The sequence below is a fragment of the Grus americana genome, chromosome 2, assembly GCF_028858705.1.
Source record: "Grus americana isolate bGruAme1 chromosome 2, bGruAme1.mat, whole genome shotgun sequence".
NCBI classification, from domain to species: domain Eukaryota; kingdom Metazoa; phylum Chordata; class Aves; order Gruiformes; family Gruidae; genus Grus; species Grus americana.
Window position 1 is genome coordinate 122,093,283 of NC_072853.1, and position 26,248 is coordinate 122,119,530.

Genomic DNA, 26,248 nt, shown 5'->3' on the forward strand with positions numbered 1-26,248 from the left:
AAACCTGCTTTAAAGCAAATACAGATCTGAGCATCACTTCTTTGATGTTTTTTTTCCCTCTCCACTGATAACTGAAGGAGGGCAATCACAGTAATGTTCAGGAATGGTACCTTAATTTTTTTCTAGCTGTTTCAGTTTCATTTCTGACATCATGATTAGCCAACATAATATCAGCCCTTCTAAAGCATATTTTTTTCTACAGTTTTATTAGTGTTACATTTACTTCCAACCTCCCCTCAGAAGTGCTTAAATATTTTATTATATCCACTATATTAATAGCATAAATAAAGCATATCAGTGAAGTGACTTAAACCATAAGAAGGCTTTCTGAGCAGGGATGAGATTGCAGGTGTTCTTCAGGGCTGAGTCTGTACTGAGTCACTGGATGACAGACCTTCCTAAGTTTCAGGAGTCATCCCTTGGAAAAAATCAGACTAATTACACAGCTTTCTGCTAATATTTTAGATCTAGATACCCATAGATGATTACAGAATCATAGACTAATTTAGCCTGGAAGGGACCTTAACATTTTGAATTCAAATGACCTCGTTACCAGTATTTCTCTTAGATGAATATGTAGAACTAGAGAATAAATATGAAAGATGTTTTTATTTCCAAGTCCTGTCCCTAAACTGGAAGTAAACTGAAACCATGTGACCTAATTCTGATTCAGGTACTTTTAACTGAAATACACTGGAGATTTTTGGCTAGGATTTAAAAAAAGCACCGATTATTTTTGTGCACCTAACCTGAGGCAGTCTAGGAAGATTTGAATTTTCAAAGGTGTACGTTCTCAGCACTTTCTGAAAAATCTCATGGAGAGACTTAAGCTCGAGGAATCAAAATCACAAGTGTCCGATGAAAAATTTTGGTTTGTGAAGTTATTTCCGTATCTCGTCTTTATTATTTTGTCTAGATATACATCTAGGCCCCCTCTGTACTAAACTGTCTTAAATTGACTGACTTGTTAAATTTTAAAAAACAGAGGCAGGGATCGTTGTTCCTTGTAGGGGCCAGTTAATTGTCATGTTTGATGAATTCCTGTAGTATTTTTCAGTACTTCTGAAAGACAGGATCTTCTAACACAGTGAGAGCACACCACTTAAAGACACTTCTGCAAACTGCATTGATTTTGTAACTTCAGCTAGTATGCTGTGGTAATAAATAGCCATTTTCATGTAAGTGAATGAAAGATTAGAGTCATAACCACTGAAAGGAGCTATTTCTTTTCTTTCCTGTTTTCTTGAGCATTCATTAAATACCTTTATTTCACAATTTCAATGTGTGGAACTAATGTATCTTTCCTTAACACATTTACTTAATAGATTTAATATGCTGTATTTATTCAGAGCATTTCCTTCAGGGATTTTCAAATACTTTACAGTGAATTACTTTATATACTTGTGATGTGAAGCTGGCTAATAACAATACAACCACCCTGGAGAGAACTACGGAAAGTAAAGCTTCAACCCTGCCATTACCTCAGATAATACTGCCAAGCACCATTGTTCAAAATAATGAATCAGATCTCAGCAAGTCACGCAACTGAAATAAAAGCATAACATTCTTAAATACTATTGCTTACCTTCTGTTCAGGTTTTCAACTTTTTTCGTATGTACAAAGACACACTTTTTTTTTACATGTGAGTTGAGATATAGTCATGGGACTCCAGGAGGTCAAGCTTAAAAATATTATGATACCTGGGACAAGTCACAGCTCACTTCTGGTTTAATGCAGGAACATCATCATGCAGCAGCATAGGCAAGAAATTCTCCACCTTACGTCCATCTTTTCCTAGTGCCATTGGATGGGAAGAGTGGTAACACGTATGTAAACAATTTGAGTGAGATCGCATAGTTCATCTGTGCTAGAACCATGGAGCACTGCCACTTCTTGACACTCAGCAGCAGTGCTGTATGGTGGCTGTTAAACATCAATAGATGTTTTCTATAGATGATTATTCTCCAGAAGAGGTTGATTTAACTGCATCTGAAAATTCATGGAAATGCACTTATTCTGACAAAAATTTTCCTTGAGAAATATTTTAAGCAGGATTAGAAATTCTGGTTAGAATGACAGAGAGAAAGAAAGAGGGAGAGCAATTAGCACAACAAGAGCCCATTGCCCAGAACAGCTGGCTGAGATGTGGAAAACTCATTTGAATACAAGTCACTCGCATATTGGCTAATTGCAAGCTGATTTCACCAGCCTTTTCTATTGCAGCAGATCCACATTGTATAATTGGACTGGGGGGAGTGAACAAGCAATAAGGCTGATGCTATCATCTGATATTTAAACATTCGCCTTTGATGTGGGAAACTCAGGTTCAAAACCTTGCCTTAATAAATATTTAAAGATGTATGCAAAGCAGCTCCAACAGAAAAGAATAAGAGAGGGGCACCGAGCAGAAACCTAGAATAGCTCCTATCTCGGTGGATAATGCCCGTGACTGAAAAGCAGGGGAAATGGTGGAGCAGGAAGTCAAAGCACAAGTGTCCTACCCACAGGGCGGAAACACTGATTTCTGTTCCCTCCCTCCATCCCTAGGAGCAATGTGAACAGTCTCAGGTTTGTCCTGATACAGAAGGAGGGAGGCTTCTGAAATCCTCAGAGTCCTCCAGGGAGAGGAAAACCTTTCCCACTACGCTGTCATTAGAAGAAGGGTTTTTATTTACAAACGCTATCAAGGACAGGCGTATCAGGCAGGATCTTAGAGATAAACGGGATAGCCAGGCTGTTGAGTAAGGAAGGGAATTAGAATATAGTATGAGGAGCCAACAGTGCTTAATAAAAGCTATTCCCTTTAAAGGAGCGACAGCTCCTTCTTGGAGACCTCTTCATTAGTATATCTGAAAAAAGTACTTAGCCAGCTTGATTACTGTTACCTCCTTTTAATAGAAAAGTAATTTAATAGACAGAAATTAACTCTAACTCCTGGTCCCACATTATTTTAGGAGTTCCAGACACTACATCCTGGGTTCACGTACCTACAGGTCATTTCAGTATATGAAGCATTTTGTACCTGCATTTTCCAACTGAATGCAGCAGTGAGATGGTGAGAATTTAATTGTGTGTAACAAGTTGACATCTTGCTGCGAATTTCATAGTTTATTTCAGCTCATGCTTGCATAGTGTAATACTGAAATGGAATTATGACTTCAAAATGAGCAATCCACTTCCAGTCCGAGATCCGCGTTCAGTTATTTGAACCTCCCTTAAGGACCATGCCAGCTCTTTATACACTACTGGAATTAAGCCTAGCACTGCTCTGTGGGCAGTCAGGAAGCAAAGTATATGACAAATATTGAAGAAATTTCTATCCTATATGATGTTAGCTTGTCTGTAATACAGTTTTCTCTGAGCCTTGAGTACTCTCAGGCCCATTCATATAAAAGGTTATTTACCTATTTCTCTTTATATTTCCTGAGAGATTCTACCCTGGATTTCATCTTTCCACTTTTGAATCCCCACTGACTACTCAGCTTCACCTTAATATCTTGACTGTTAACTGCCTGACTGCAAAGCAACAATATTTTTCCTACATCCAAAGGAGATCTCCCTGGGACACTTTATATAGCTCTGGAATAATTGATCAAACTGGTAGGTGAGGGCTAGCTGACAGGGAGATCGACAGCTATTATTGACTTACAAAACTCCTCCCGATGATAACTGCAGAAACCTGAAAGACAGGGAAGCTCATTGCTGACGTGCTGGTGCACACCTAGTGGAAGGGAATGCTTTGGTGTGCTGTACACCCTGCGTGCTGGTCTCCTTGCTAGCAAGAGGTAACTCTGTGGAGCGCTCCGCAGCAGTCTCCCGGGAATCAGTGTTTCTGTACGCAGCAGAGTCATCGCAAATTGGAACTATTTCTGTGTATGCAAGGGAAAGGCGGAAAAAAAGTCTGCGCTGACTGCAGAACTTCTATGGTTAGTGTGCTACGTTGAGTGATTTAGATTTAGATACAGGTCTAATGTATGCTTCATATACATCATTGCACAAAATCAGGTATGTGGTTCAAAGCAGCTCTGCAAAGCCAGCATCCCATTCCTGCCAGCCCTGTCACAAAGGTTTCATTATCTGTATGTACTAGGATGGGGTCAGATTTTGGGAGGATGGTAGTTATGCACGAGATGGGTTCCTGGTACACTGCTTGCTCGTTTTGTAAAACATGAATATAGTATTTCTACAATTTCATCAGTAGTTTGTAAGCATTGTTATCACTTAGTAACATTGCTGAAAACATCACAGCTTGATTTTTTCATCATTATATCTGCTCTCGATTTCATCAAAATCCATAGCAGAATTAACTGCACCATGGCATCTGCTTTACTCCTGACCAGCTGTTTTAAAGATACAGATCTCACACTGTTATGCTTGCAGACTTTTTTTTCTCAGGTATTCCTTCTGAGGGCCCCATCCAAAGGCCATTGAAGATCAATGGGACATTCTCAGCTGATGTAAATGATACAGCTCCATTTTCTTCAGCTAATATTGACAGTTCACATCAGATGATACCTCCTAATCTTTGCCTCAGAGAGAATTGTTTTTCCTATATATGACTAGTATTAGATTGCATACTTTATATTCATAGAGTACTTCACTAAGTAGGTTAGACTCCTCTGTGCTGCCTACTTGTCTCAGAAATAATGTTGTTTCATTTCATAATGACATAATGGTGCCACCTGCAGTCCAGAGCCTTATACAAGTGGTTTCAGATAATGTGGTTCACAATAATAAAAGCATTGAACACAGTAACCGGAAGGGTAACAATAATCAGTCATTTGTAGAAGTCACTGCATTTTAAGAAGAGCTGTTTTATTTCTGTTATTGTAAGAAGAGCTGAAATTTCTCACTGTTTCCCTTGAAAATGAAGTCAGTGAAACCAAATCTTTGCACTGGTGACTTGTCAGGGGCATCCGATAAAGCTCAGCAACATTATTCTCTGTAGCTCTTTATGATATCAAGTGTGCTGAAACCTGCTAAAACACTTTGTTGCAAATGTCAGTCCCTGCGCACACATCACAAATAAGGAAAGCTTGTACCCTGTAAACTGTGTTTGAACCTGAGAGATAATTTTCTTTTTATTAGCAGGGTAAAATCAGAATGACTAACTGATTAATGTTTTTCTTTTGTGTCTTTCTCATCTGTCCAGTGGGATTTTCTCTGCTATTTTTTTTATAGGGAAACCTGTCGCCTAGTGCCAAAGGATGCCCAACCAAGTATTCTACTATGAATTCTTTATTATTATTACTTTTAATATGTGGATTTTGACATGTTTTCAGTGCTTCTTCTTCCATCTCCTTTTCACAGTTGTTAAAGATACAGTACATTTGTGCTTTTCATAAATGTATGAAAATATATCTCTAAAAAGTGCCGACCTGTACAGAGCCAATGTGCAAACATACCACGTGGTTTGGGAAACTGGGAGAAGGAACATGATGAAATAGAGAAGATATTCAAAAATCCTGTTAGTTCCACTTGCAGTTGTTTAATAGGATGAACTTGGAATTTATGACTTGGATTTTTTTTTTCAATTACTTTTCTTTATGGGGTAGTCTTCAGAGAATATCTACTGACCACTTAGAATAATCACTTTTTTCTGCCTGAATATTCTTCTCTGAGTAGGGTCTCTCGTCACCAAAATGTGATCATTGCTTAATAGCTAACCTATTGATACAGGCATATGTTTTACTTAAGTGTCCTTACTTCCTTTAATCATAGTGAGATAAATCACCCACGTTAGGAGGAAATAGGAGTTATAATTACATTGAATTAAATGTTTGATTCTCCTCCTTCTTCCATTGGTAATTATTTTAATGATAGTTTCATAATTCACCTGGCAGCGTAATGAAAGAATGTCCACACCTACATCATTTTCCTGAACGCAAAGGAAATTGCACATTAATCTGACAAAATGTTGACATTAGGGAATGAGTTATCAGCTCAGTTTTAACCAGGCCTCTTTTTATTCACCTCCAGTTATTTGTGGCATAATTTTGGGCATTTATGCAATCAAAGTACCTAATTGCATATTCAGAGAAGGTACTTAGATATCTGAGCACTGTTGCTTCCTACCATTTATTTGGAGTACAAACATAGAGCTCAGCTATTGAAAATCTGCGTTTAGAGTACTGGCTACACTCTTTACTGAAGTTCTCGTTTTTCCAGAACACTGCATTTCTCTGTATTCTCAAAACACCCGAGCCCTCTGCTAAACCCAGAGGTAACAGGCATTGCTGCTTTTTTCCAAATCTGTTTGCCACTTTTATATGCTATAAAATACTGCAGCTATTTTTCTCATGCTATTTTTCTCCCACTCTACTTGGGGTGTGTTGGTAGTTTTAACTTGAGAGCAGGCATACTGAAATGTATGGGGTTTATTTTTACAGAAAGTTCACAGGCAATCAGCCATTTCCTTTCGTTTAATCTCATCGCTCCTGTACACCCTGGGAACTGATTTGAAGTGCAGAGAAGGAAACAATATGGGCAGAAATGTACAAATGTTTTAATTTTATTCTTCTATGCTGCATTGCCATGGAAGTGTAAGTATTTTAAGTTGCTCTTCACAACTTAGTCATCTTCAATAACAGAAAGGGGCTAGACCTAGATTTTCTTCAGGTGATGAGAGATGATGGTGGAGCAATAAGCAGTGACGGACTTCGCTCTTAGTTGCTTTCAACACAGTCGTTGCAAAGTCTCGCACGTAAGCAAGGCTTCATCTGCTGCTGTTAGGCAGTCATCTCTGGGGGTGAACTGCAGCAACTCCTCAAGAGCTCACAGAAATGCTCTGCGACAGTTCAGGGCAGGAAGCAGCACATGACACTGTTCCAGTCTGAACTGCAGGGGTTCTTGAGATGGTAGAAATTTAATTGCTTGTGCTGGAATCAGGCCAGTAAACAGGGTCAGCTCTTGTCCTTTGAAGAAGTATTTTGGCACATCTCAGATGCAGCAGCAGCACTTAGAGTTGCAGCAGAAATTTTTTGCAGCAAGCTTCGATCCCATCCTGAATCTGGAGGGTGGTTCCTGTACTGAAAATTCTACCCTGTAACCCTATGACCTGAGGGTTCACTCAAATAACGTCGGTGCCAGCCACAGTCCAGCTCAGAGTATCTGTCTTCACTGGTATCTTTTACCAAAATCTTGCCTTTTTGGGGTAGGGTGAAGGTGTATCTCTCCCACATCATTCATATGCCACTGATGATGGCCATGCATCTGTTTCTTCATTTGGCATTAATCTTTATTTGCTTATTTTGAAGGAGGAAAGGTGGTTGGATACTGTAATATTTTCAAAACTGCAAAGTATCTGTTAGAAATGTGATAGTTTGATGGAAACAGAGAAGTCCTAAAGATAAACTTGATGCTAAACATTACCTTTTATTGCCACTGGAAAACATGCCAAGAATCAGAATTGGAGTGGGTATTTTCTTCCTGGAAATCTTAATGTTGGGCTTCTGACCACTGACTCTGGGCAGTTTGGACTCTTATTTTGCTGCGTTGTGAATATGTCAGAATTTTGTTGAGGTTGTTTAGTACCTAACTTCGAACCTTCACTTAGCCACAAAGAATTGCTCACAAGTGAGAAACAGGATAAGCACAGAAACTCTTCAAAATAAATATATCATTTCACAAAAATCATCATCTGTTTGTAGACATCTCAGAAGAGGGAGGGAGACAAAATTAATCAAATAAATTACTGTTTGCATGTGCTTTGCTTTGCATATTTGGCAAAAAAAATGTCACAGTAGTGATTTATGGCAACTGCTTTCTAGAGCATTCTGTGTGCAGCAGACTATTTGTCTCTTAGAAATATTGTTACACTCACAGAAAGCTGTCAGATTCCTTCTTTTAGTTCCAGTATATATAGCTGAGTTTCCTTATGAGTCAGTGTTTACACGTTGTGTTTCCTTGCTCAAGAAGCAGGGCAGGATTCGTATAAAGCAAGATTAATGTATTATTTTAATTGTTGATTTGGACTGTATATATCTTATATATGTGATACTATATATGATACTATACATACTCTATTTTATAAATTTACTCTATATTCTTTACATTAATATAGAATGATGCTACATTATCATATAGATGTATATTCCACAGTATCTCATCTTCTCCATATGGGAAGAATCTGGCCTCACTAGATGCTATAGCAAAGCACTCAATTACCTCATTAGGCTTAGGCTTTCATCTGGTTTCTAAATCATTTCACCCATTTGGAAACCTCAGTGGTTCTATTTTCCTCAGCATATTTTCTGCCACAGTTTTTCTCCCTTCCTTCCATGCCCCTGTCTTTACAAAATGTTCTTTCAGAAGAGGCTGCTGTGTTCAACCCATCCAGATATGCCCATACTTTCAGGTTTGCCAGTCATCTAGGGTAACTGTCGGCACCTTGGGTTTCCAGTCTGTTCCTTCCTGAACTTCAAGAGATGTTGAAAACAGGCCCGATGGGCGCACGCAGGAGCTCCCTGTTCATGCGCCAGTTTTCCCAGTGAGCTCACCCTCAAGTTTCCACCCCACCATACAGCATGTTTGCTTATACAAAGTGTCACATCCGTTGTTACGGAAAGAGATAAACCTCATAAACACAGAGCAGTTACGGAGAACTCATCATTAAGGAGAACATTTATTACACACTTGAATGGATACAAAGGGAATACAAACAGGATAGGAAGTCTGTATAGATTTAGACAGGCAGTTAATGTAATCTGTTAGTCTTATTTTCTACCCAGTACAAGAACAAAGAACAGAAACTAGGTTACTGTACATGTACCAAAAAAGCAGAGATCTGAGCAGTTACATTAAAAATATGGTATATGTAAACAGTCTTACTGTTTCACAGGTTTAGCTTGTTTGTAAGCTTCCAAGAAACAGGAAAATATCTGCTATTTAGCTGATAGGTAATCTTTTTTGAAAGATCCAGACACCATGTCATGATCTTAATTTAACTCTTACTGGAAATCTTAGATGATATATTGCCGCAGGAGCTTGTGGCAGAGCAAGGTTTTAGATTTTTCTTGGAGATACTGTCTGCATCCATGCAGGAGATGAATTCAACACTAAATACAATATAGGAGACAAAATAAGACTCTGGCCAGAAAACTAACTTAAAAGCAGTGCCAAAAGAGGCTGGAGGTTTTGTTTTTAAATACGTAATCCGTGCAATAATCAAGAGGAGCTCTGTGGAGGGTTCACCTTGAAGCAACAGTGCGCCTGTGTGAAGGCACTAACTGAAGCTCAGAAGAAAATAAAAAAAACTAAACCAAAAAATCCCACAGAAATAAGACCATTTACAGCCGCTGATGGCTGCTATAACAAGTGCAAAATGTTCAGTAGAAGTTTCACAAGTATGGATTTAAAAAATCCAATATGTGAATATAGATAAGGAATTGTGACCTTTATTCTCAGACCTTTACCCTTAAAATAATCTTAGGTTTAACCTTTAACCTTGTCCTCTTACGTTACTTTAGCCATTTCAGATACAGCGGTCTATGCACTGTGTCTCTACTTAATCTAGAAATCTAACTATTTCATCTCTTCATTTTCCATAGGAAACATGGTTTAGAATATTGTTTTAATAAACATTAGAATTGCTTCACATTTCTTAATTGATTTCTTGTCTACTTTATAATAAAAACTTTCCATGTTTGAAACCTCTGCTAGTCTTAGTTTTATAAATTACCCATAATTGGGAAGATCCACCTCCACTGATGTTTCTGCTGTGGTATCATCCACTGAAGAGAGTGACCAGTTCAGGGCCATTAAACCCAACGCTGTTTGCCAGGTCATTCTTTTGGAATGATATCCAAGAGACGTGTAATTAACTCCCCCACTGATTGACAACAGAAAGAACAGCGTAATCAGTCACTTTGTATAAACACTCATCATTATTACAAGTGGTGTTTGGGGACAGATTCATGCTGCTCTGGTGGGGAAGAGCATTTTGTACTCTTTCTGCCAAGTATTATCATCTTCCTTTCCTGCTCGAGATATAAAGCAATGGTTGATTTTTATCTGCTGACTTTCACAGTGCAAGATAAACCTAACTTGAGCTTTTTTTAGGAACTGACAGTAGACAGTGGGAACTGTCTAGAGTCTTGTTCTGTCTGAGAGCTTTTTGATACGCATCTATGAATTATGATAAATTTCCCTGCTGTGCCTGTAGCGTCTCCAGTAGGTACAGCAGAGAGGCCTGCCGGAGAGCAATGCCTTCTTTTGGTACGCAGGGAATTGTTAGTTACATGAGCAGAAATCTCAGATACGTGTTAGTAACGAGAGGAGGCACTACGGGGTCAGTACGCTAGTTTACCACCTCTCACAAAAGTTTTGGAAGACAGGTTCTTTTGCTCAGGGACAGAACAGACTGTGAACTAAAAGGAGGGATACTCATGGAGAAAACTTCCTGAGATGTATTGATAATTTCACAAAAGGAGTTTAGGGTAGTGTTTGCAGAAGTTTTTGCTGTTGTTATCTTTTGCTATTGGTTTTGCGTTTATCATATCGTATGTGAAAAAAGTTGCACAATATATTATGGATTACTAGGCTAAAGACATAGGCTCAAAAACTGGAATCTCTCTGATGGGGATGGAAAGTCACCATTTTATATTTGTTTTAAAAATGTTCCAGCCTGCTCTCTCATTTGTTGACAACAGAGTCTTCATGAACACAAGCAGGATACTGAAAAATTGTCCCATTTCTGTGTTGCATATTAAGCTGCTAGGGGTGGTTTTGATGAGGAAATAGAAAAAAAGAAACACTGTCATTAACATGGAGTTATTTGCCTGCAACATAAATAAAGCATAGTTTCTAATAAGTTTATAGGCATGCATTGCAACTGCACAGACGTCTACTTTAGGCCAGTGCACAAAGGCAAGCATGCATTCACATTCATGCTGAACCTGATTAGTAACTGCACAGTTTCTTGTATATATACTGAGGATTTTTTTGCATAAACCTGTGACTGCAAACTAGACTTGTTTATGTTGTCACTGTCAAAACCTGCAGCATCATTGAAAATCCCATTATAAGTTGTCCCTCAAATGATGTAACTTATTACAGCATATTTCTCTGTTTCAGAGGAATATCTCTGGGGTTCATTTGTCAGCACTGAAAAGGGTGAAACATCTATGTCTGAGGCTCCTAGGCACCCTTGTAATACAAATAAGACTAATCAACAAGCTACAGTTTTAAGTAATTGGGTTTGAAATGACCCTGATGGTTCTTACGTGCTGTGAGCTGTCAAGAAGAGGCAACATCCAACTGTGAGGCTTCCCGTCATTGCTGAGCCACTGCTGATGTGCTCAAATCTCCAGTGGTGGTATAGAGAGACTGGCTTGGTGATGATGGTTCTGTAAACGATCCCTTTTTTCATATGACAAGAAGTGGAATAGGCTCAGGCTGGTGTCATATCACAGTTATCAAGAAAATACGACTCACTCTGATCTTGAATCAAAGGACCAGTCACTTTTTGTAGAAAAATAAGAATTCTCCTTCCCTTCACTCTTCTCTCCCAGGCAGATAATTTTAAAACCAAACTTCCCATGTGTTTAGATCCACAGGAAGGTTATTTTTCTTTCTGTTTTGTCTTGGGTGCTATAGTTAACTGCAGCATGTCAACAGGAATGCTGAATCACTTGCCATTAACCAAGAGGAAGCCATCAATGAGTGTCTGTCTCAAGTTTCCTTCTATAGGCAAAGGATCTGAATCCAATACAACCCTGTCAACTTTTAACGTATCAGTTGCCACCATCTACATACAGAAGGCATAAAGGTATTGATGCCATCCTGGCAGTTGAAGTTAATAGGAAAAGTCTCATTGCTTGCAATGGAGCCAGGATTTCATCCCCTGCGGGATGCAGCTGTGGTGGTGTACTGATGAGCATCAGCCCCTTCAAATTTGGCAGAACAGAAGATGTAGTTTGCAAAAAGAATGAGGCTCTGTAGTCAATAAGAAAACTTTGAAAGTTGTTTCTAGGTTGGCTTCACAGAGGCTGCGCATAGGCTAATAGTGTAGGGTTGAGCTCTTTTTCCCCCATTAGTCCAGGGTTTTTTGAGTAGTTTAAAGAATTGAGGTAATCTTTCTGAGAGGAAAAAGTTCAAATATTTTATCTATATGCTCTGAAGAAGGCTTTACTTCAGCCAGTGAGAGGCTCGTGAGAAGCATTAGTTCATTTCAGCTGGTTCACTATTCTTACTGGAGCCCAACTTCAGAGGAAATCTGAAATGACCCATAAAACGTTTATTTTAAATTCTTGGAGAAGCAGACTTACTGAAAAGAGAAAACTGTGATGACCAGCTTGGATGGAAAAAAAAACCCAGAATGAAGAATTTCAGGAATACAGCAGGAAAGACCAAATTCCTGTACAGTTGTTTTCCAGCATGTAACCCAGGTTGCGATGTGTATAATGTAGAATTTGGCCTTGGAACATCATGGCTACAGAAACGGGAAAACTTGAAGTGTTTTAGCTTTTGTACTGGAGGTTTTGCATAGCTTTTCTCATACGCAAGTGAGGAGAATGAGTAGGTAGTGTACAAAGGTCTTTCTATAAAAAGAACTTCTTTGAAGTATTCCACGTGGGGTACATATACTTCAGGGTGGTACAGTAGGAGATTTACTTCATTATCAGGTAATAATAACCCTGATGAGGGACAGACTGTTCCAGAAAAATCACTTTGATGATCAACTACATTTTTTTCGTGAGATTTTTTTTCACCTTCTGTTTGGCTTTTCCAAGTAGTCGGGGGTTTTTTTTTTGTTTTGGTTTTTTTTTTTTTAGTGTTGTCACTGATCCTAGAGAATGAACCAAAGAAGAGTTTCTGTTTGTAGTCTTTTGTCACCTCATTCCTTCTGTAGCTCAGAGTGATTCTAGAAGTAGAGCAGGTCACTGACATTTGCCTCAAGAATTTGTTTCTTTGAGAGATGGTAAATGTCATATAAAGTCTTACCTAAAAATTATTGTGGTGTTATTTTAGTTTAGAGTTGAATGGTAAGAACTTTAAAAGTGACTGGGCTGTAATTTATTACACTCAAGTCCAAAAATGGGCATTGTCCTTGTTGCCTAGCCACAAGATGCCTTGTTTCACAGAAATGCAAGGAAAAGCCACCTAAGACAGTTTCTATTCAGAATTTAAACCACTCTTGTTCAGCACTGTTGCCCTAAAACCTAGCTAGGGACTGCAGACATTTAATGGACAAAAATAATTCTCTTCCTTGAAAGGTATCCCTTCCACTCCTTGTTGAGTCTTAGGGGATACATACTGAAGTAACAACACACAGAGAAATCTCCTTTTTAATGCAAGATATGAACTTGGATCTCACCTGCATCAGACCCAGGTCAGATGAGGGAGCCTCCTATTCAGAGGACTACTTTGGCTGCTCAAGGCTGCTGCCTTTTTGGCTGTTTTGCTCTTCTGCTACCATAGAGCAGCTGAACAGTGGACCAAGGATTATTTGGTCTTCTCTCCCACCCAAGCCAGTGTTTTTTGGTCACAAGTTAATTAAGTGTTTTAAGTTAAGCAAGCTCTTAAGTTGTCAGGAGGGCTGTCCAACACTGTACCTCTCCAGCTAGGTGGCAAGGTGGTACCAGCACAAGCCATACTAACATTTCATAACTGGACTTTGAGCATAAGCAGAGCTGGAAAAACTCAGGCTGGAAAGACTGGGAATTTTCTAGTTTTTGCTGGCTTTGTGATGCTATAATCTGCAGTGTCTGGCCAGCCAAAGGGAAACTTAAATGGATTATTTTCAAGAAGTACATTTCCATGGTCTGGCTGTCAGCTGCCTCCAGATAGGATTTAGTCATGAGACTCACTGCCAAGTCTTTTAAAAACTAACCTTTGGAGCATGTTTTGGGCTGGTTCATAAATTGCAAGGTTAAGTTACAAGTCTCTCCATTACCCCTGCCCAAAGGTGCTATATGTAATAGTTCTCTTATCGTGACAGTCTAATGGGAACAAATCACTTGAAGCATTTCACTGAAGGTAGATAGGGAAAATTATCTCAGTACCTACACACACACAAATGCATACTTGCAATAGTCAGTCTTTTCTCTTACTTAGTTCTCCATGTGGTTAAAGCTAGATAGGATGGTGAGCATGAGAAGAATTGTTTTATGACAATTATATAGGAATTTTGCTCAGTGAAAACATAGTCTGACTCTCATATTGAGACTTGGAACACCACTTTCTTGTCTCAAGTCAGATCATGGAAGTTAAACTTTAAAAAAATAATGTTTGAGTTTGGATCATATGGTCTGGATCTGAGGTAGGAATTATTTTTTTGCTGTTGAATTATCAAACAGGAAAACTGCCTCACTCCGTGGAAGACACTGGATAGAGAAATTAGTTTATTTCTTATCTAGGCATCATCACATCACAGAACATCAGTATTGGCTGGAGCTGGAGGATGGTCCAGATTATATTTTTCTGAAATATAATTAAAATCAGAAATTGTGCAAGTGAGTTTTTTGCTCACGCATAGGTAGCAAGATGAATCTAGCTGTCAGCTTCTGGGAAGCATTAGGAAATTCAGCCAGAGAAGCCTGTGCTGTTGTAGCTCCAGTGCCAATGCAATTTTTCTTGCATGCTGCTCAGAAGTTCCCTTTGTAGTGAGAGTATTGTCAAAATCTACACTTGGTGAAAAAGCTGAACAGAAATAAACCCAGGGAATATTTCCATGTGCATCCACCTGAGATATCTTTTTATTTTTAAAAAATACTTTTCTCCCTCCTTTCTCCAGGGAAAAGTTCAATTTCAGCCTGAAAGGAAATCTTTCATTTTGTGGCATTTACAAGAAAAGCTGAAGGAATGAAGATGTGGATACCCAGAAGTGATCCTCTAATGTCGTCTTAACTAAGTCTACTGGTTAGCTCTACCAGGCATAGTGCCTTCCCTTGAGAGGGCCTGAAGCAATGTTCCCTCTCTCTGCAGTCAGCTGGTATTTTGGGGAGGGAGGAAGGGCCATGCAGGGGTGGAAGTTGTTCTCCATCGTTGCAGTCAGCGCTATTCCATCCCCATGCAGCATTAGACAGGTTTTATTCCCTGCATTTGAGCTTGTAACCAATAGGTAGGAGACTGAATTATTTCACCAGTTACCTCAACACTGATTTACCAGTGTTTAAAATTAAGCATATGGAAAGCCTCCTTAAATTAATGAGTCTTTTAATAGAGTGTAGGTATACTATTAATCATCTACTTAAGCAACCTGTAAGAGCACAGACCCAAAGAACACATTAAGGTTTGCCTAAGGATAAAGGATGATTTATAGACGATTTGATTTGAAAAGCACATAGGACCTTATTAAAAAAAAAAAAACCCAAAGCAAAACAAAACCAAAAAACCCAAACAACTTTAAAGTATTTACTTGGGAAATAATCCTTTGATTATCACCTCTGGGCTTTACCTGATTCTGGATTATTTGCAAAGGTCCTTCTCTGCTTATTTTATCTGTCTGAGAGGGTTTTGATAAAAATTTCTGGACCCCAGTATTTAGATGTTTCAGAAATACTTTTCACATACAGCTGAAATGCAGAGTCATTACTGTGTACAATGTGTTTTTCAGAGAGTAATAATTAATGTCTGTGGCCAGATGTGAAACTTTGAAAAAAAAAAAAAAAGAAGTCATAATGGCTGTACTTGCAGGAACCCCCTTTCTCCCTTAGCTCTAATTGTGCAAATGGCACTGAGATAATACTGTAATTGTTTGTCTTTCCCGTGAAGCCAATATGAAGATTAAAGTACCATCTGGCTTTCTGAAAGCTAAAGTTAGAAAACCTCTAGCTTGAAAGAAACAAGCAGCTGGATCCCTGTTGGGTGGACATTTTAAATGTAATTTAACTTTGCTCATGTCCATTTAAAATTCTAACCACAAATCAGCACTCAGAGCTTCTCCCTCTTCATAAGAGCAGGCATCCTAACAGAAAATTTTCTAAGTACCTTTTCCTGGAGGAGTCTGATAACTTTGGGTCTGTTCTTGCATTTATGCTCCAATAGAGTTTAAAGACAGAACCTGAAAAGTAAACCTGGCTGGAAAATTTCACAATAAGGGTTGGGTTTTTTCTTTGTGAAATAGCCATTTTTTCAAAAACATTTTTGAAAATTTGCCAGCATTACTAAAATTATACTTTTTGCACATTCACATAAATTTTGCTATGACATTTTGACAAATCTTTTTATTTAGTGTTACTTTTAGGATCTTAAATCATTTTCACAATCTTTACAGAAAAAAATAATTTTAAGTCATGCTTCATCTGTGAAATCCATTTTTTCATGAAACATTTAGAAAGTAATTTCAATAAAAACTAACTAATTGTATTAAGAAATTTCACAGAAAAAGAAAATGAAACTCTTTCAAGCTTTATGAAACAGAAATGATTTCAGGAGTTTTTTGCAAATTAAATTATTTTTTCTTGGATTTTTTTTTGTTACCAGCTCATCTAAAAATTGCAGTTGATAATAAGCATAGAGTGATTATCAGTGAAGATTTCATCATAAAGAATGCACCAGGGCTGTTAGTGATGAAAATACTGTGTCTAGTTTTGTTCCAGGCAACATTACCGCTATCAGAACCAGAAGCCCACTCTCATTTGATTACTGTTGTATAAAATTTAGCCTATAAACAAACATGCATGGGAACTGCCAATCCCCCCCTTCACTCTACTTTCCACCCACTCCCCAATGTCAACGCTGTTAAAAAGGATCTCCAAGTCTTAGAGCAAAGTGTTTTTACTTTTTGATCTGGAGATCTTCCTTTTGTCTGGGATCCTTGCATAAAAAAAGTAAGCAAAATTGCAGGTGATAGGATAGAAAAGTAACAGAAGGCTCAAGAACCAAGTCTTTGCCTGACCAGTGAACTGTTTCAACTGATTAACGTCTGTAGCAATGAGAGGTATGCTTGAACTCTTTCCCAATGGGCAGTCCTTTGTAGCTCTACTGCACATCTTCTACATGGATCAGAGACATTCCCCTTGCATCAAACCAAATCTGTTCCTGGGGCTAAGTGGAGCAGTGTGGAAAGTTCAAAAGAAAGCTAGAATCATTATTTTAAAAAAAGGAACTTAAATGATAATGTGGGTGGTGGTTTACTGCCTGGAGGAGTCCTGGGTATGAATTTAGTGAAATCACCATCTGTGTTGCTTTTACAAAGGGAAATAAGGTGCCTGGGCACTTACTAGCATAATAAATTCAGGTAACTGGCTTAGATGTACAGATCAAATACCTTCCTTCCCATGCTTCAAATCAATGCACCTCACACGGACAAATATTTGTGTGAAAAAGGCCATTTATTAACTTAGGGCTGTAGTGGGAGGATGTTAGATGGTGAACATCTGTCATGGCAGACTTTGTGCGACAATCCACATGTAGGGAGTTAAGTTGTTGTTAAATAGTCTTTCTCCTGAAAGATTTTTTTGTCCTTTTGCTCTCACTCAAAGAATTGAATCATTTTGCCCATATCTCAAGCTTTCTGTAGAGTTTTTCCCCCTACCCTCAAAGTGAATTTACAAACCACTGGTTTGGTGGTCCAATGAAAAGGGATTGGCCATAGTGTACACATACCAACTTTGAATTATTTGGGCTGGTTAGAAAGTGTAGCTGGTGGACATGTAAGCCTGTTTCAATAAAATGCTTTTTCTGGAAATATTTAACACTCGAGATCCAGTTGAGATCCAGTGATTTCAGTTCCCTTCTGGGTGAACTCAAAGTGCCCCTTTGGACCAAGCAAACTTCAAATGGTTTAAGGACTCTCTGAGGAGCAAACCTTGCTCTTCGTCATGTGTTGTCTAACCGCTAGTGCTGGGTTAAAAGCACTGAACCTAGTTTAGATGAACTGGCCTGATAAAACCCACTGTTGTTAAGTCTGGTACCCCACTATTGCTGCCCTACCACCCCCAGTTCTGTGTCATTCCTGCCTTTCTCAGCAGGGGCCTCCTCCACTACTGCCACTGACCCAGTCCTTCACCCCACACCCATGCACAGACCGAGAAGACTCTGACCCTCAGGAGGGAGTCAAAGTTACCCTCAAAGCCATCTGATGGCCAAATGTTAGCGCACTCCTCATGTGACAGTGCAGATGGCTTTGAGACATTTCTACTTTAAAAAAAAAAAAAGAAAAAGAGATGTTTGATACCAGGACATTTTCAGTGAAGGCCTTCTGATTCTGTCAATGTATGCGAGCTTTAGCTAGGGAGACCATGAGGGTGAGTTTGGGATTTTGTTCTTTAAAAGTTGTGAGCCGCTGTGTTGTCTTTGGGCCAGTTTTAAAATTAATAATTAGCAAAGCATGTAGTTATTGCTATGTGCTTCAGGCTTGGCTAGCTGAATTTTATTTAGCAATGTACGTAAAATAAAATTATCACAGCTCCAACTCATTGAGATATTCAGGTTTATGCATGAATTTAGGAATGACTACGAGCGAGGTTTGGTTTGAATAGTCACTGTTGAACAACACTGGAAAATAGCCAAGATATGGGCACCAACCACTGACGTGTATAAATTCAAAGGCATTTCAGAAAATGATCTCTGTAACTATTATCTGACCTTCACCGACTGTAAAAATGACAATGGTAACATTTGTCCACTGCAACTAGTGTTTTGAATATTAATTTCTATTTGTAAAGCACTTCAATGAGGTAAGTTACTCTTAAGTCAGGACACCATTTGACCATGAACATGCCAATACACATAATCCTGTATTTTTACACCTAGCAAAAAGATGGAGTAAAGGAATCCCTTCTTTCTAGAGTAGATGAACATGCTTTCGTCAGCCAACTCCATAACACACAACTGCCAGTAGCAAGCTGTGTTGAGATTCCACTTGTCATTTCATTCTGATCTGGATAAGAATATGTTTTTAATATGTCTTGTGATTTCCTTCTAGATAAAACTTTCCACCCAATGCATATCATAATTTCTCCTGTAGTATTTTTCAATAAAACCTGTTTTCTGTCTGAAGAAAAACATGCTCTCTTGTTCTTTTCCCCTTTGCCTCCCCAGTGCATAGTTTGGGACTGGGATTCCAATGGAAAGCATGACTTCATTGGAGAATTTAGCTCGACTTTCAAGGAAATGCGAGGAGCTATGGAAGGAAGACAGGTAAGTGGAAACCACCCCAGAATCTCAGTCTTTAAGCTTTGTAGAGCAGTGTTCCTCAGACAACCCTGTAATAAAGCGAGTGACATTGCCTCATTGTCTCTCAGAAGTTAGTTGCTGTGTTGCTCTCGCCCATAAGTTTTACTGTTATCTGGACATGATAATCTGAAAATGCAAAAAGGAGCCTTTCCTGTACTTCCGTGCCTGAAATACTTAGGATCTTTTTCTAGTTCACATTTCTTTCTGCTGAGGTTTATTTCCTTTGAGCCCAAGCACATGGTTTCTATGAGGTGCTGTCATGGCAAAGCAGATGCACAGTCTGTGTACTCAAAGCATTTCCCTGCTGGCCTAAAGGCCTTTATTGGGTGAGGGTCATTCTACGTCTTTCTCCGTTTCTCATGTGCTGCGGTCATTGCTGCCAGCTCTAACTTGAACCAACCCATCATGATGAAATTAATCAGTTTCCTAAAAATCTCATGAATTACAGTCCTAAGGGAAAATGAAATTGTTAGCTTATTAATAATTTAACTTCTTTATGTCAGCCTGATCTTTTCAAATTGAAGTTGATGGTAATTATTGAATATGATAAATGATTTGGCATATCTAATTCCAGAAATTGCCATTTCCTATTATTACGTACTCCTGAAGGTGTTAGTTCTGATAAATTCTCTGAGGGGGAGTTAAAAATGTTGACTTTCTTATCTGCTGATAATTTGTATTCACTGCTTCATGGTGGTCTCAACACCAAATACAAATGCCTAATAAGCTTTATTTGGGCTTTCTATTAAGGTTCTGTTTATAATGTGTTAACGGAAAGCTAAGAAAGAGTCAAAAGGTGGTTAATAAATGGGAAGCAGTCAGGCTACTCCATAGGTCAAGAAATTTTTATGATTCTTCTAGACATTTTCTGTTGATGGTCTTAGAACAACCTAGAGTTTAGCAAATGTTGCTCATGTGTGTAAAATACTCTTCATATGTATCAGTCATATGTTAACCAATTATAAATAACTTCTGAACAGAACCCGAATGTAAATGAAACCCTGTTTTGTTCTTTTAAATTAAGTCAGAGGATCAAAACTTAAACCAGACTGAATTTGAGTGGAAATAAAACCTACCTAAAGAAGTAAACAGATTCCAGAGTGAATAATACTAACAAGGCCAGTGATGTGACAACACTCCAATTTTGTATACAAGTGCCTGTGGCTGGGAAAGGGACTGTGTGAGAGAGGTAAAGGGTGTGTATTTCCAATGTAAAGGTCTTCAAAAGAGCATTACAGTCTTTCCCAAACAGACAGCTTGTTGGCCAAGACAAGAGACGTGCAGTCCAGAGTGCCAGGAATGGCTATGAAGGATAAACTATATGTTCTTTATTATGATGATGAAACAGTGTGCTCTTTTCATCCTCAGCTTGCGAAAAGGATGGTTACTCTTTCAGAGCCACAAGAAGTTAGTACAGCCGTTTGCCAATTCTTGTTCTAGGTTGACACTGCAGTTTCAGAGGAAGAATTCCGTCCAGGAATGTTTTAATGTTGCACAGGAATGTTTTAATGTTGCACAATGCTTTAAGTGCCTGAACCTTTGTCTTGTCCTGCCATTTGCCATTCGCTACACTGCCTTTCTCCTGTATAACATTGCAATCTGCTTTTCACTGCAAAATTACAGCTTTTCCCCTCCACACGCCTAAGGCTTTGTCGCGTTATTTCTTCCTTGTTGCCCTCATTCTGTTTTTACTGTGCAGTTACTCTGTGGGCTTACACCTGCAAAATCCAATGCTGCTGTTAGAGCCAGTTCTTACGGGACATGATTGTCACCAATGTGAGAATCAGTCCTTCTACCCCCTCTGCTTTTCTAAGTCTATTTTCTAGTGTATTCTAGAGGAAAACAAGATTTAGTGGATAAGATAGTAGGTAATAGTCAATTAAGTGGCTAATAAATATTGCCCAAAAAATAGACATGCACATGCTGGCCGGCTCTTGCACCTGATGAAAGCAGGCTTCAGTGAGCGCTGTTAGCATGATAGGCAAGAACAAGCAGTAGGGACTTTGAGCAGATCCTGTTGAAAACCATATAGTTATTATGGAAAAAGTATTGTGATCACTGTTGTACAGGAGAGGTCCCTTGTGTGGAAGACCATGTCACTTGTCACTGGGCTGGAGCCAAAGAGCAATTTCCCTTTCCATTTCCCTTTCCCTTTCTCTCTCCCTCTGTTCCTCCCTCCCTCCCTTGTCCTCTCTCCTTTTTCTCTATTTTTTCTCTTTCTCTCTCTGTTCCTCCCTCCCTCATCCTATCTCCTTTTTCTCTAGTCTTCAGAAATAACTATTGCTGCTAAAAGCAACATATGCCATTATCTGTGGACCCCATAAATACATCTTAGTGCATAGTTTATCTCAACATCCTTTGTGCAACATTAAGCAATGTGATTAGCATTTGTTGGTTTTTTATTTAGTTTTATTCTCCCCAAAGAAAAAGCGTGTGCAATGGAGTGTTTACTTAGAATAAAGGGGGTTTAGTAAACCTTGAGGGAATGGCAGAGGAGGAGGAAGATGTTTTACCTTCAAGTGGATGTGTTGCTAGATACTTCTAATGAGGAAGGCCACATCAGAGAAATGTAATTATACATGGGTGAGGAGGTGAGTAGGTTAGACATAGTCCTTCTTTCTAGAAGAGAGTTTTTCATAGCCTCAGGCCAGAAAATATTCTGTTTTCCATGTAGTACTCCTTTCAGCCAGGGGAACAAAATTGCCAGCTACAACCTTCAGCCCATGGCGTTAAGCATTCTTTCACATAGCTTCATAACAGCGAGTGTCAAAGATGAGACCAAAACCTGGAATGTCATCTCAGATGCTGTGGAAGCCAGTGTGAAGAGCAGAACTCAGGTCTGACATCCCTGTTTGTGTTGCTAAGGAGACACAGTGAAACTTTTTATTCTGGTTATATTTTCTTTTGTGCAGTAGACTTTATGGCCAGCTACAGTACATTGCTATAGTTTTGTCAAAAGATAATTAAAAGATAATCAAAACGCCCTAGTGATTGTCAAACAGGGTTTTTCACTCTCTCAGGCAACTGGAGAGAATAGGAGGGAACATTTATCATTGATGGGGGATCCAGGAACTCTTCCTAAGTACCAGCTGCAAATCTGTGCAGTGTTAAAGGAGGCTACACCAATGGTGCGAGCTCTCCCTCTCTGCCCATCAGCAACGTCTGCATTAGTTGGTATCAGCTCCACAAGTTTTCATAAAAGCATTAAGCAGTAAGGGTGGGAGTAACATGGTAGTTTGTGCTGGTGAGCAGGAAGAGCCGTGTGTCATCCGTGAACTGCTAGTACTTCCCACGATTTCATCAGCTCACCTCATCTCTGGAGGAGTTGACAAGGATCTTGAGGTTGCCTTTTAATTGTACATCCATTTGGTCGTCCTCCAGAAAGCACAGAGTATTCTAACCGATTCTTCAACCTCCCCCTCTTGGCTGCAAGATAAAAGTATCTTGTAGCCAATCTATCAACTGCTACAGAACCATTTAAGATGGTCAGAATGGGTATGTGCCACCTACTTAATTAAAGCAGGTGATGGTTCTTCTAAGGCTGTTTCAGTTCCATCCCTGGGCTGGGTACTGATTATCCCAAGTTTGAGTGTCAGCCTCTGATCAGATGAGCTTATATTTGGTTTGCTGGCTTGCCTCCACTGTGAGATTTCTTGGGAATCTGTGTTTGAGACCAGGTATCATTTAGATAAATGTTGCGAATCCAGCACTGGCAGCTTGTTAGTGGTTGAACCAGTAGTGTGTGAAGGAAGGAAAACAGATTGATCACCTGTTTTGATCAGTAACGGCATGAGTAGTTTATTAATTTATTTCCTGAATGTGGCAGGTCCTGGGTGGGATTCACAAATTTTGAATTATGACTCCTTCAGAGTGACAGTTGCTTCTCTGCAACTTTCTGACTGAAAGGATTGAATTCTGGGAAAGTTTGTTGGTCTTTGGCTGGTGGTACAGGTGAAATTAATTCATGCTGCTTAAGAAGATTTCTGTGATCATGAACAACCTCAGGATAATAGCTTGGTGTATACTTCTGTTCCATAATAACTACTTTGTTGTCACAGACTGTTATATTCTGACACCTAGCCTGTTTTCATACTGACCAGCAATAAAAAATGGCACAAAGACATCCTATTGTTCAAATGCACATCTGAAGCAGCCATTTCTAAACCTTCTATTTAACATTTTCCACCATTCCAAAATTCATCATTTACTCCTTTACCGTAATCTTGACACAAGAAAACGCAGTAAGAACAAGTCCATCCCTATTTGGAACAGTTATTTTTTTTAGTGAAATACTAGTAAATACTTTGAGTTTATTGTATGCTTAGGATTTGTTCCAAATATATGTATAATATATATTTTCAATATGTGTACAGTGGCAGTTTTATAAGGTGTTCTAATATTAACCTATCAAACATTTGAAAGCAAGATTAGAAAAGCGTGATAAAAATTTAAGGACTGTTAAAGCTTTTCATAGTTGAAAGGAGAAATCCTCCACTAATTAGAAAAAAGTCACTTTTTTTTTTTTTTTAAACTGAAGGCAATAAAACCAGAGGGATTTTGGGGAAAAAAAATCATAGAAACATAAACCACCTGGATCCCCATGCAGCATGGGAGTTATGTAAGGAAAAAATCTGTTCCTGTATTACGTAAAAATGTACACGTGTGTATACACACACAAGAGGGAAAGGGGAGGAACCGTACTTACCGCCTCCACTGACATTCCCACAAGTTTGGGGTATTGTCGGGGGGGCAAGGAGGGCTGCTGAGGTGCACAAGATTGGATGGGGTCCTGAGGGGATCTGAGCTGGGTTCCCCCATTTGTCCAGATAGCTGACTATGATCCTAACTCAGGGCGTTTGCATCAGGTAGCTCTTCAGATAACTGAGCATGGATGAGACCTTGAAGCCTTTGGTAACAGGCCAAGGAGTTTATTGACACCAGTGGACAATTCCATGTCTAGTTTTATCAGGAGACAGGCAGGTTCATCCAGGACTGCCTACAACATCAGCAGCTGCTGCTGGCCCCAGAGAGGGCAACAGAGGCCTCAGAGGAGGGTGCAGCCATGTCAGGCACGTGCCACATCCATGTGATTAGGCAACCAGTGGTGCAACCTCAGGAGCACGGATGAGGCTGGGGGCCTTGGCTGGGGAAACAAGAAATGCTTTGATTTTCACTTCATTTCCCAGGTGGAAGTTTCCAGAGGAGACCTCTGATAGTGATTAAGAGCAGCTCTTCTCCCATGGTGGGTGTCTTTGTGGGACAGGAGAAAAAACCCAACATTCTATCCTCTTGCCTGAGGGGACGGCAGGAATAAACTAGCCTTTCGCACAGGAGGAGATGCAGTTCACTTAAAAACTACTTGCTTTTCTTGAGGCACCAGAAAGGTATAATGCAGGATATAATGCTGCCTGCTATCGATTGGGTTTTTTTGCCCTGTCCATTAGACCGTGATGCTTCCTTTGTCATTTACAAAGTATGCAATTTGTTGCAGCAGCTGTACATGAAGGAACAAGAGAGAAACAAAAGAATTGCAGGGGAGGCAAGAGAACACGCTAATGATAACCCAAGCTTTGCCATAGCTCTAGCCCTTTCCTCCCAGGACTACTCGATGTCCTGGTTGTGCAAGCACAGCGTCCCAGAGAAAGCAGCTGCTCTGTGTCATGATTTCTCTTGCCTTAATGTACATGAAGCCCTCCTGACATCTTCATTTCTTTCTCTGAATAGCTTGCACTATTGGTAGCCACATACTGTTCAAATTTCTGTTCTACAATGGTTGCCTACACTTAGTCACCTCCACTTCCCTTTGCTGGTGTGTGGCATGGGTGTTTGCACCGTTTGCTCTTCTCTTCCGCAGGTTTGGTAAGAGAAGGGGTAAGGATGGTTGGGAAGGCAGCATCCTTCACTGCAGAGAGTAACATCTCCCATTGAGGAATCTGTGTCTCCTCATTACAGCAACAAGAGGATTAGGGCCTTACAAGTGTCAGCATTAGTTTGCTGACGTCCATTGAAGAATAACTGGATGGAGTTTGTTTTACATTCAGAAATTCTCCACACACTGGTTTAAATTTCAGAGTATGAAAGAAACACCAAAGCAGTGTAGTCTGGAAACGCTAAGTGACTTTCAGAATGATGAATCCAAACTTCATAATGTTTACTGTCAGTGTCAGATTGCAGACTCTTGCATTAGTTTCCTCTCAACTGAAAAGTTAATTTGACACAAAAATGAATCAATAAAAAACAATGTCAGATACCAAATCAATACTGGGAATGTAGGAATAGACTGAAAATTGAGCTTGGCCTTGCAGTGCAAGCAAAATATTTGTAAATTGTTTCTCGTTATTACTTACCTGCTTAGAGCTGTATTCTGAACTCTGTTCCCTTTAGAAGAGCTGGAGATATGACAAGGCCAGTATAGGGAATTTCCGGCAGATGATGCTTGTCATATCTTCAGCTCGAACTGTGGGAATTGCTCCTCTCCTCTCCTCTCCTCTCCTCTCCTCTCCTCTCCTCTCCTCTCCTCTCCTCTCCTCTCCTCTCCTCTCCTCTCCTCTCCTCTCCTCTCCTCTCCTCTCCTCTCCTCTCCTCTCCATACTATCATATCTACATATTTAATAGGTGCAAAATTGTTCTTCTTTCTGTTTTCCTTCTTTCTAGGAATTTGTTAGTCTGTTGTTTCCTTTGCTTTATTATCCAGAACAGCCAATGACATGTTAGTGACTTGCATGTGGAATATTTTAATGAGCTTTAGATAGTTGCAGAGAATTGTCATCCATATATCTCAAAATGCATTGCAAAGGCAGGTGAACATTCCTAGTTGCATTTTACAGTTAGCACAGAGAAGCTGAGAGGCTAGTCACAAGCACAGATGTTTGTCTACTGAAGTAATGGTTTATGCTGCTTTGGTCCTTATATAGTGTAAACTTCTTCCAGAAACCAATTACATGAACATAACGTTTATCAGGCTTAGATAGTCCTTTTCCCGAGGAGAGGAATTATGTGCATCGTGTAAGCGTTCATATAGGTCAGGCCTTGTTTAAACATACACGTTGAAAAGTGTTCATGTTGGAGGATGATAAAATTAAGAAAGTGCACCCTGGACGTTCCGGGGAAAGCAATGTAGTTCAG

At 39.4% G+C, this 26,248-nt stretch overlaps 1 protein-coding gene across 6 annotated transcripts in view; it reads left to right on the forward strand.

Annotated features, from left to right (window-relative positions):
- The window catches only part of CPNE4 (copine 4), a 364,382-nt gene that overhangs the window by 287,763 nt on the left and 50,371 nt on the right, over window positions 1-26,248 (forward strand). For all 6 annotated transcript variants that reach the window (XM_054816831.1, XM_054816828.1, XM_054816829.1 and 3 more), the window contains exon 8: window positions 18,989-19,087. In XM_054816831.1, the coding sequence (XP_054672806.1) occupies window positions 18,989-19,087 (99 nt within the window). The remainder of the gene's footprint in view (window positions 1-18,988; window positions 19,088-26,248) is intronic.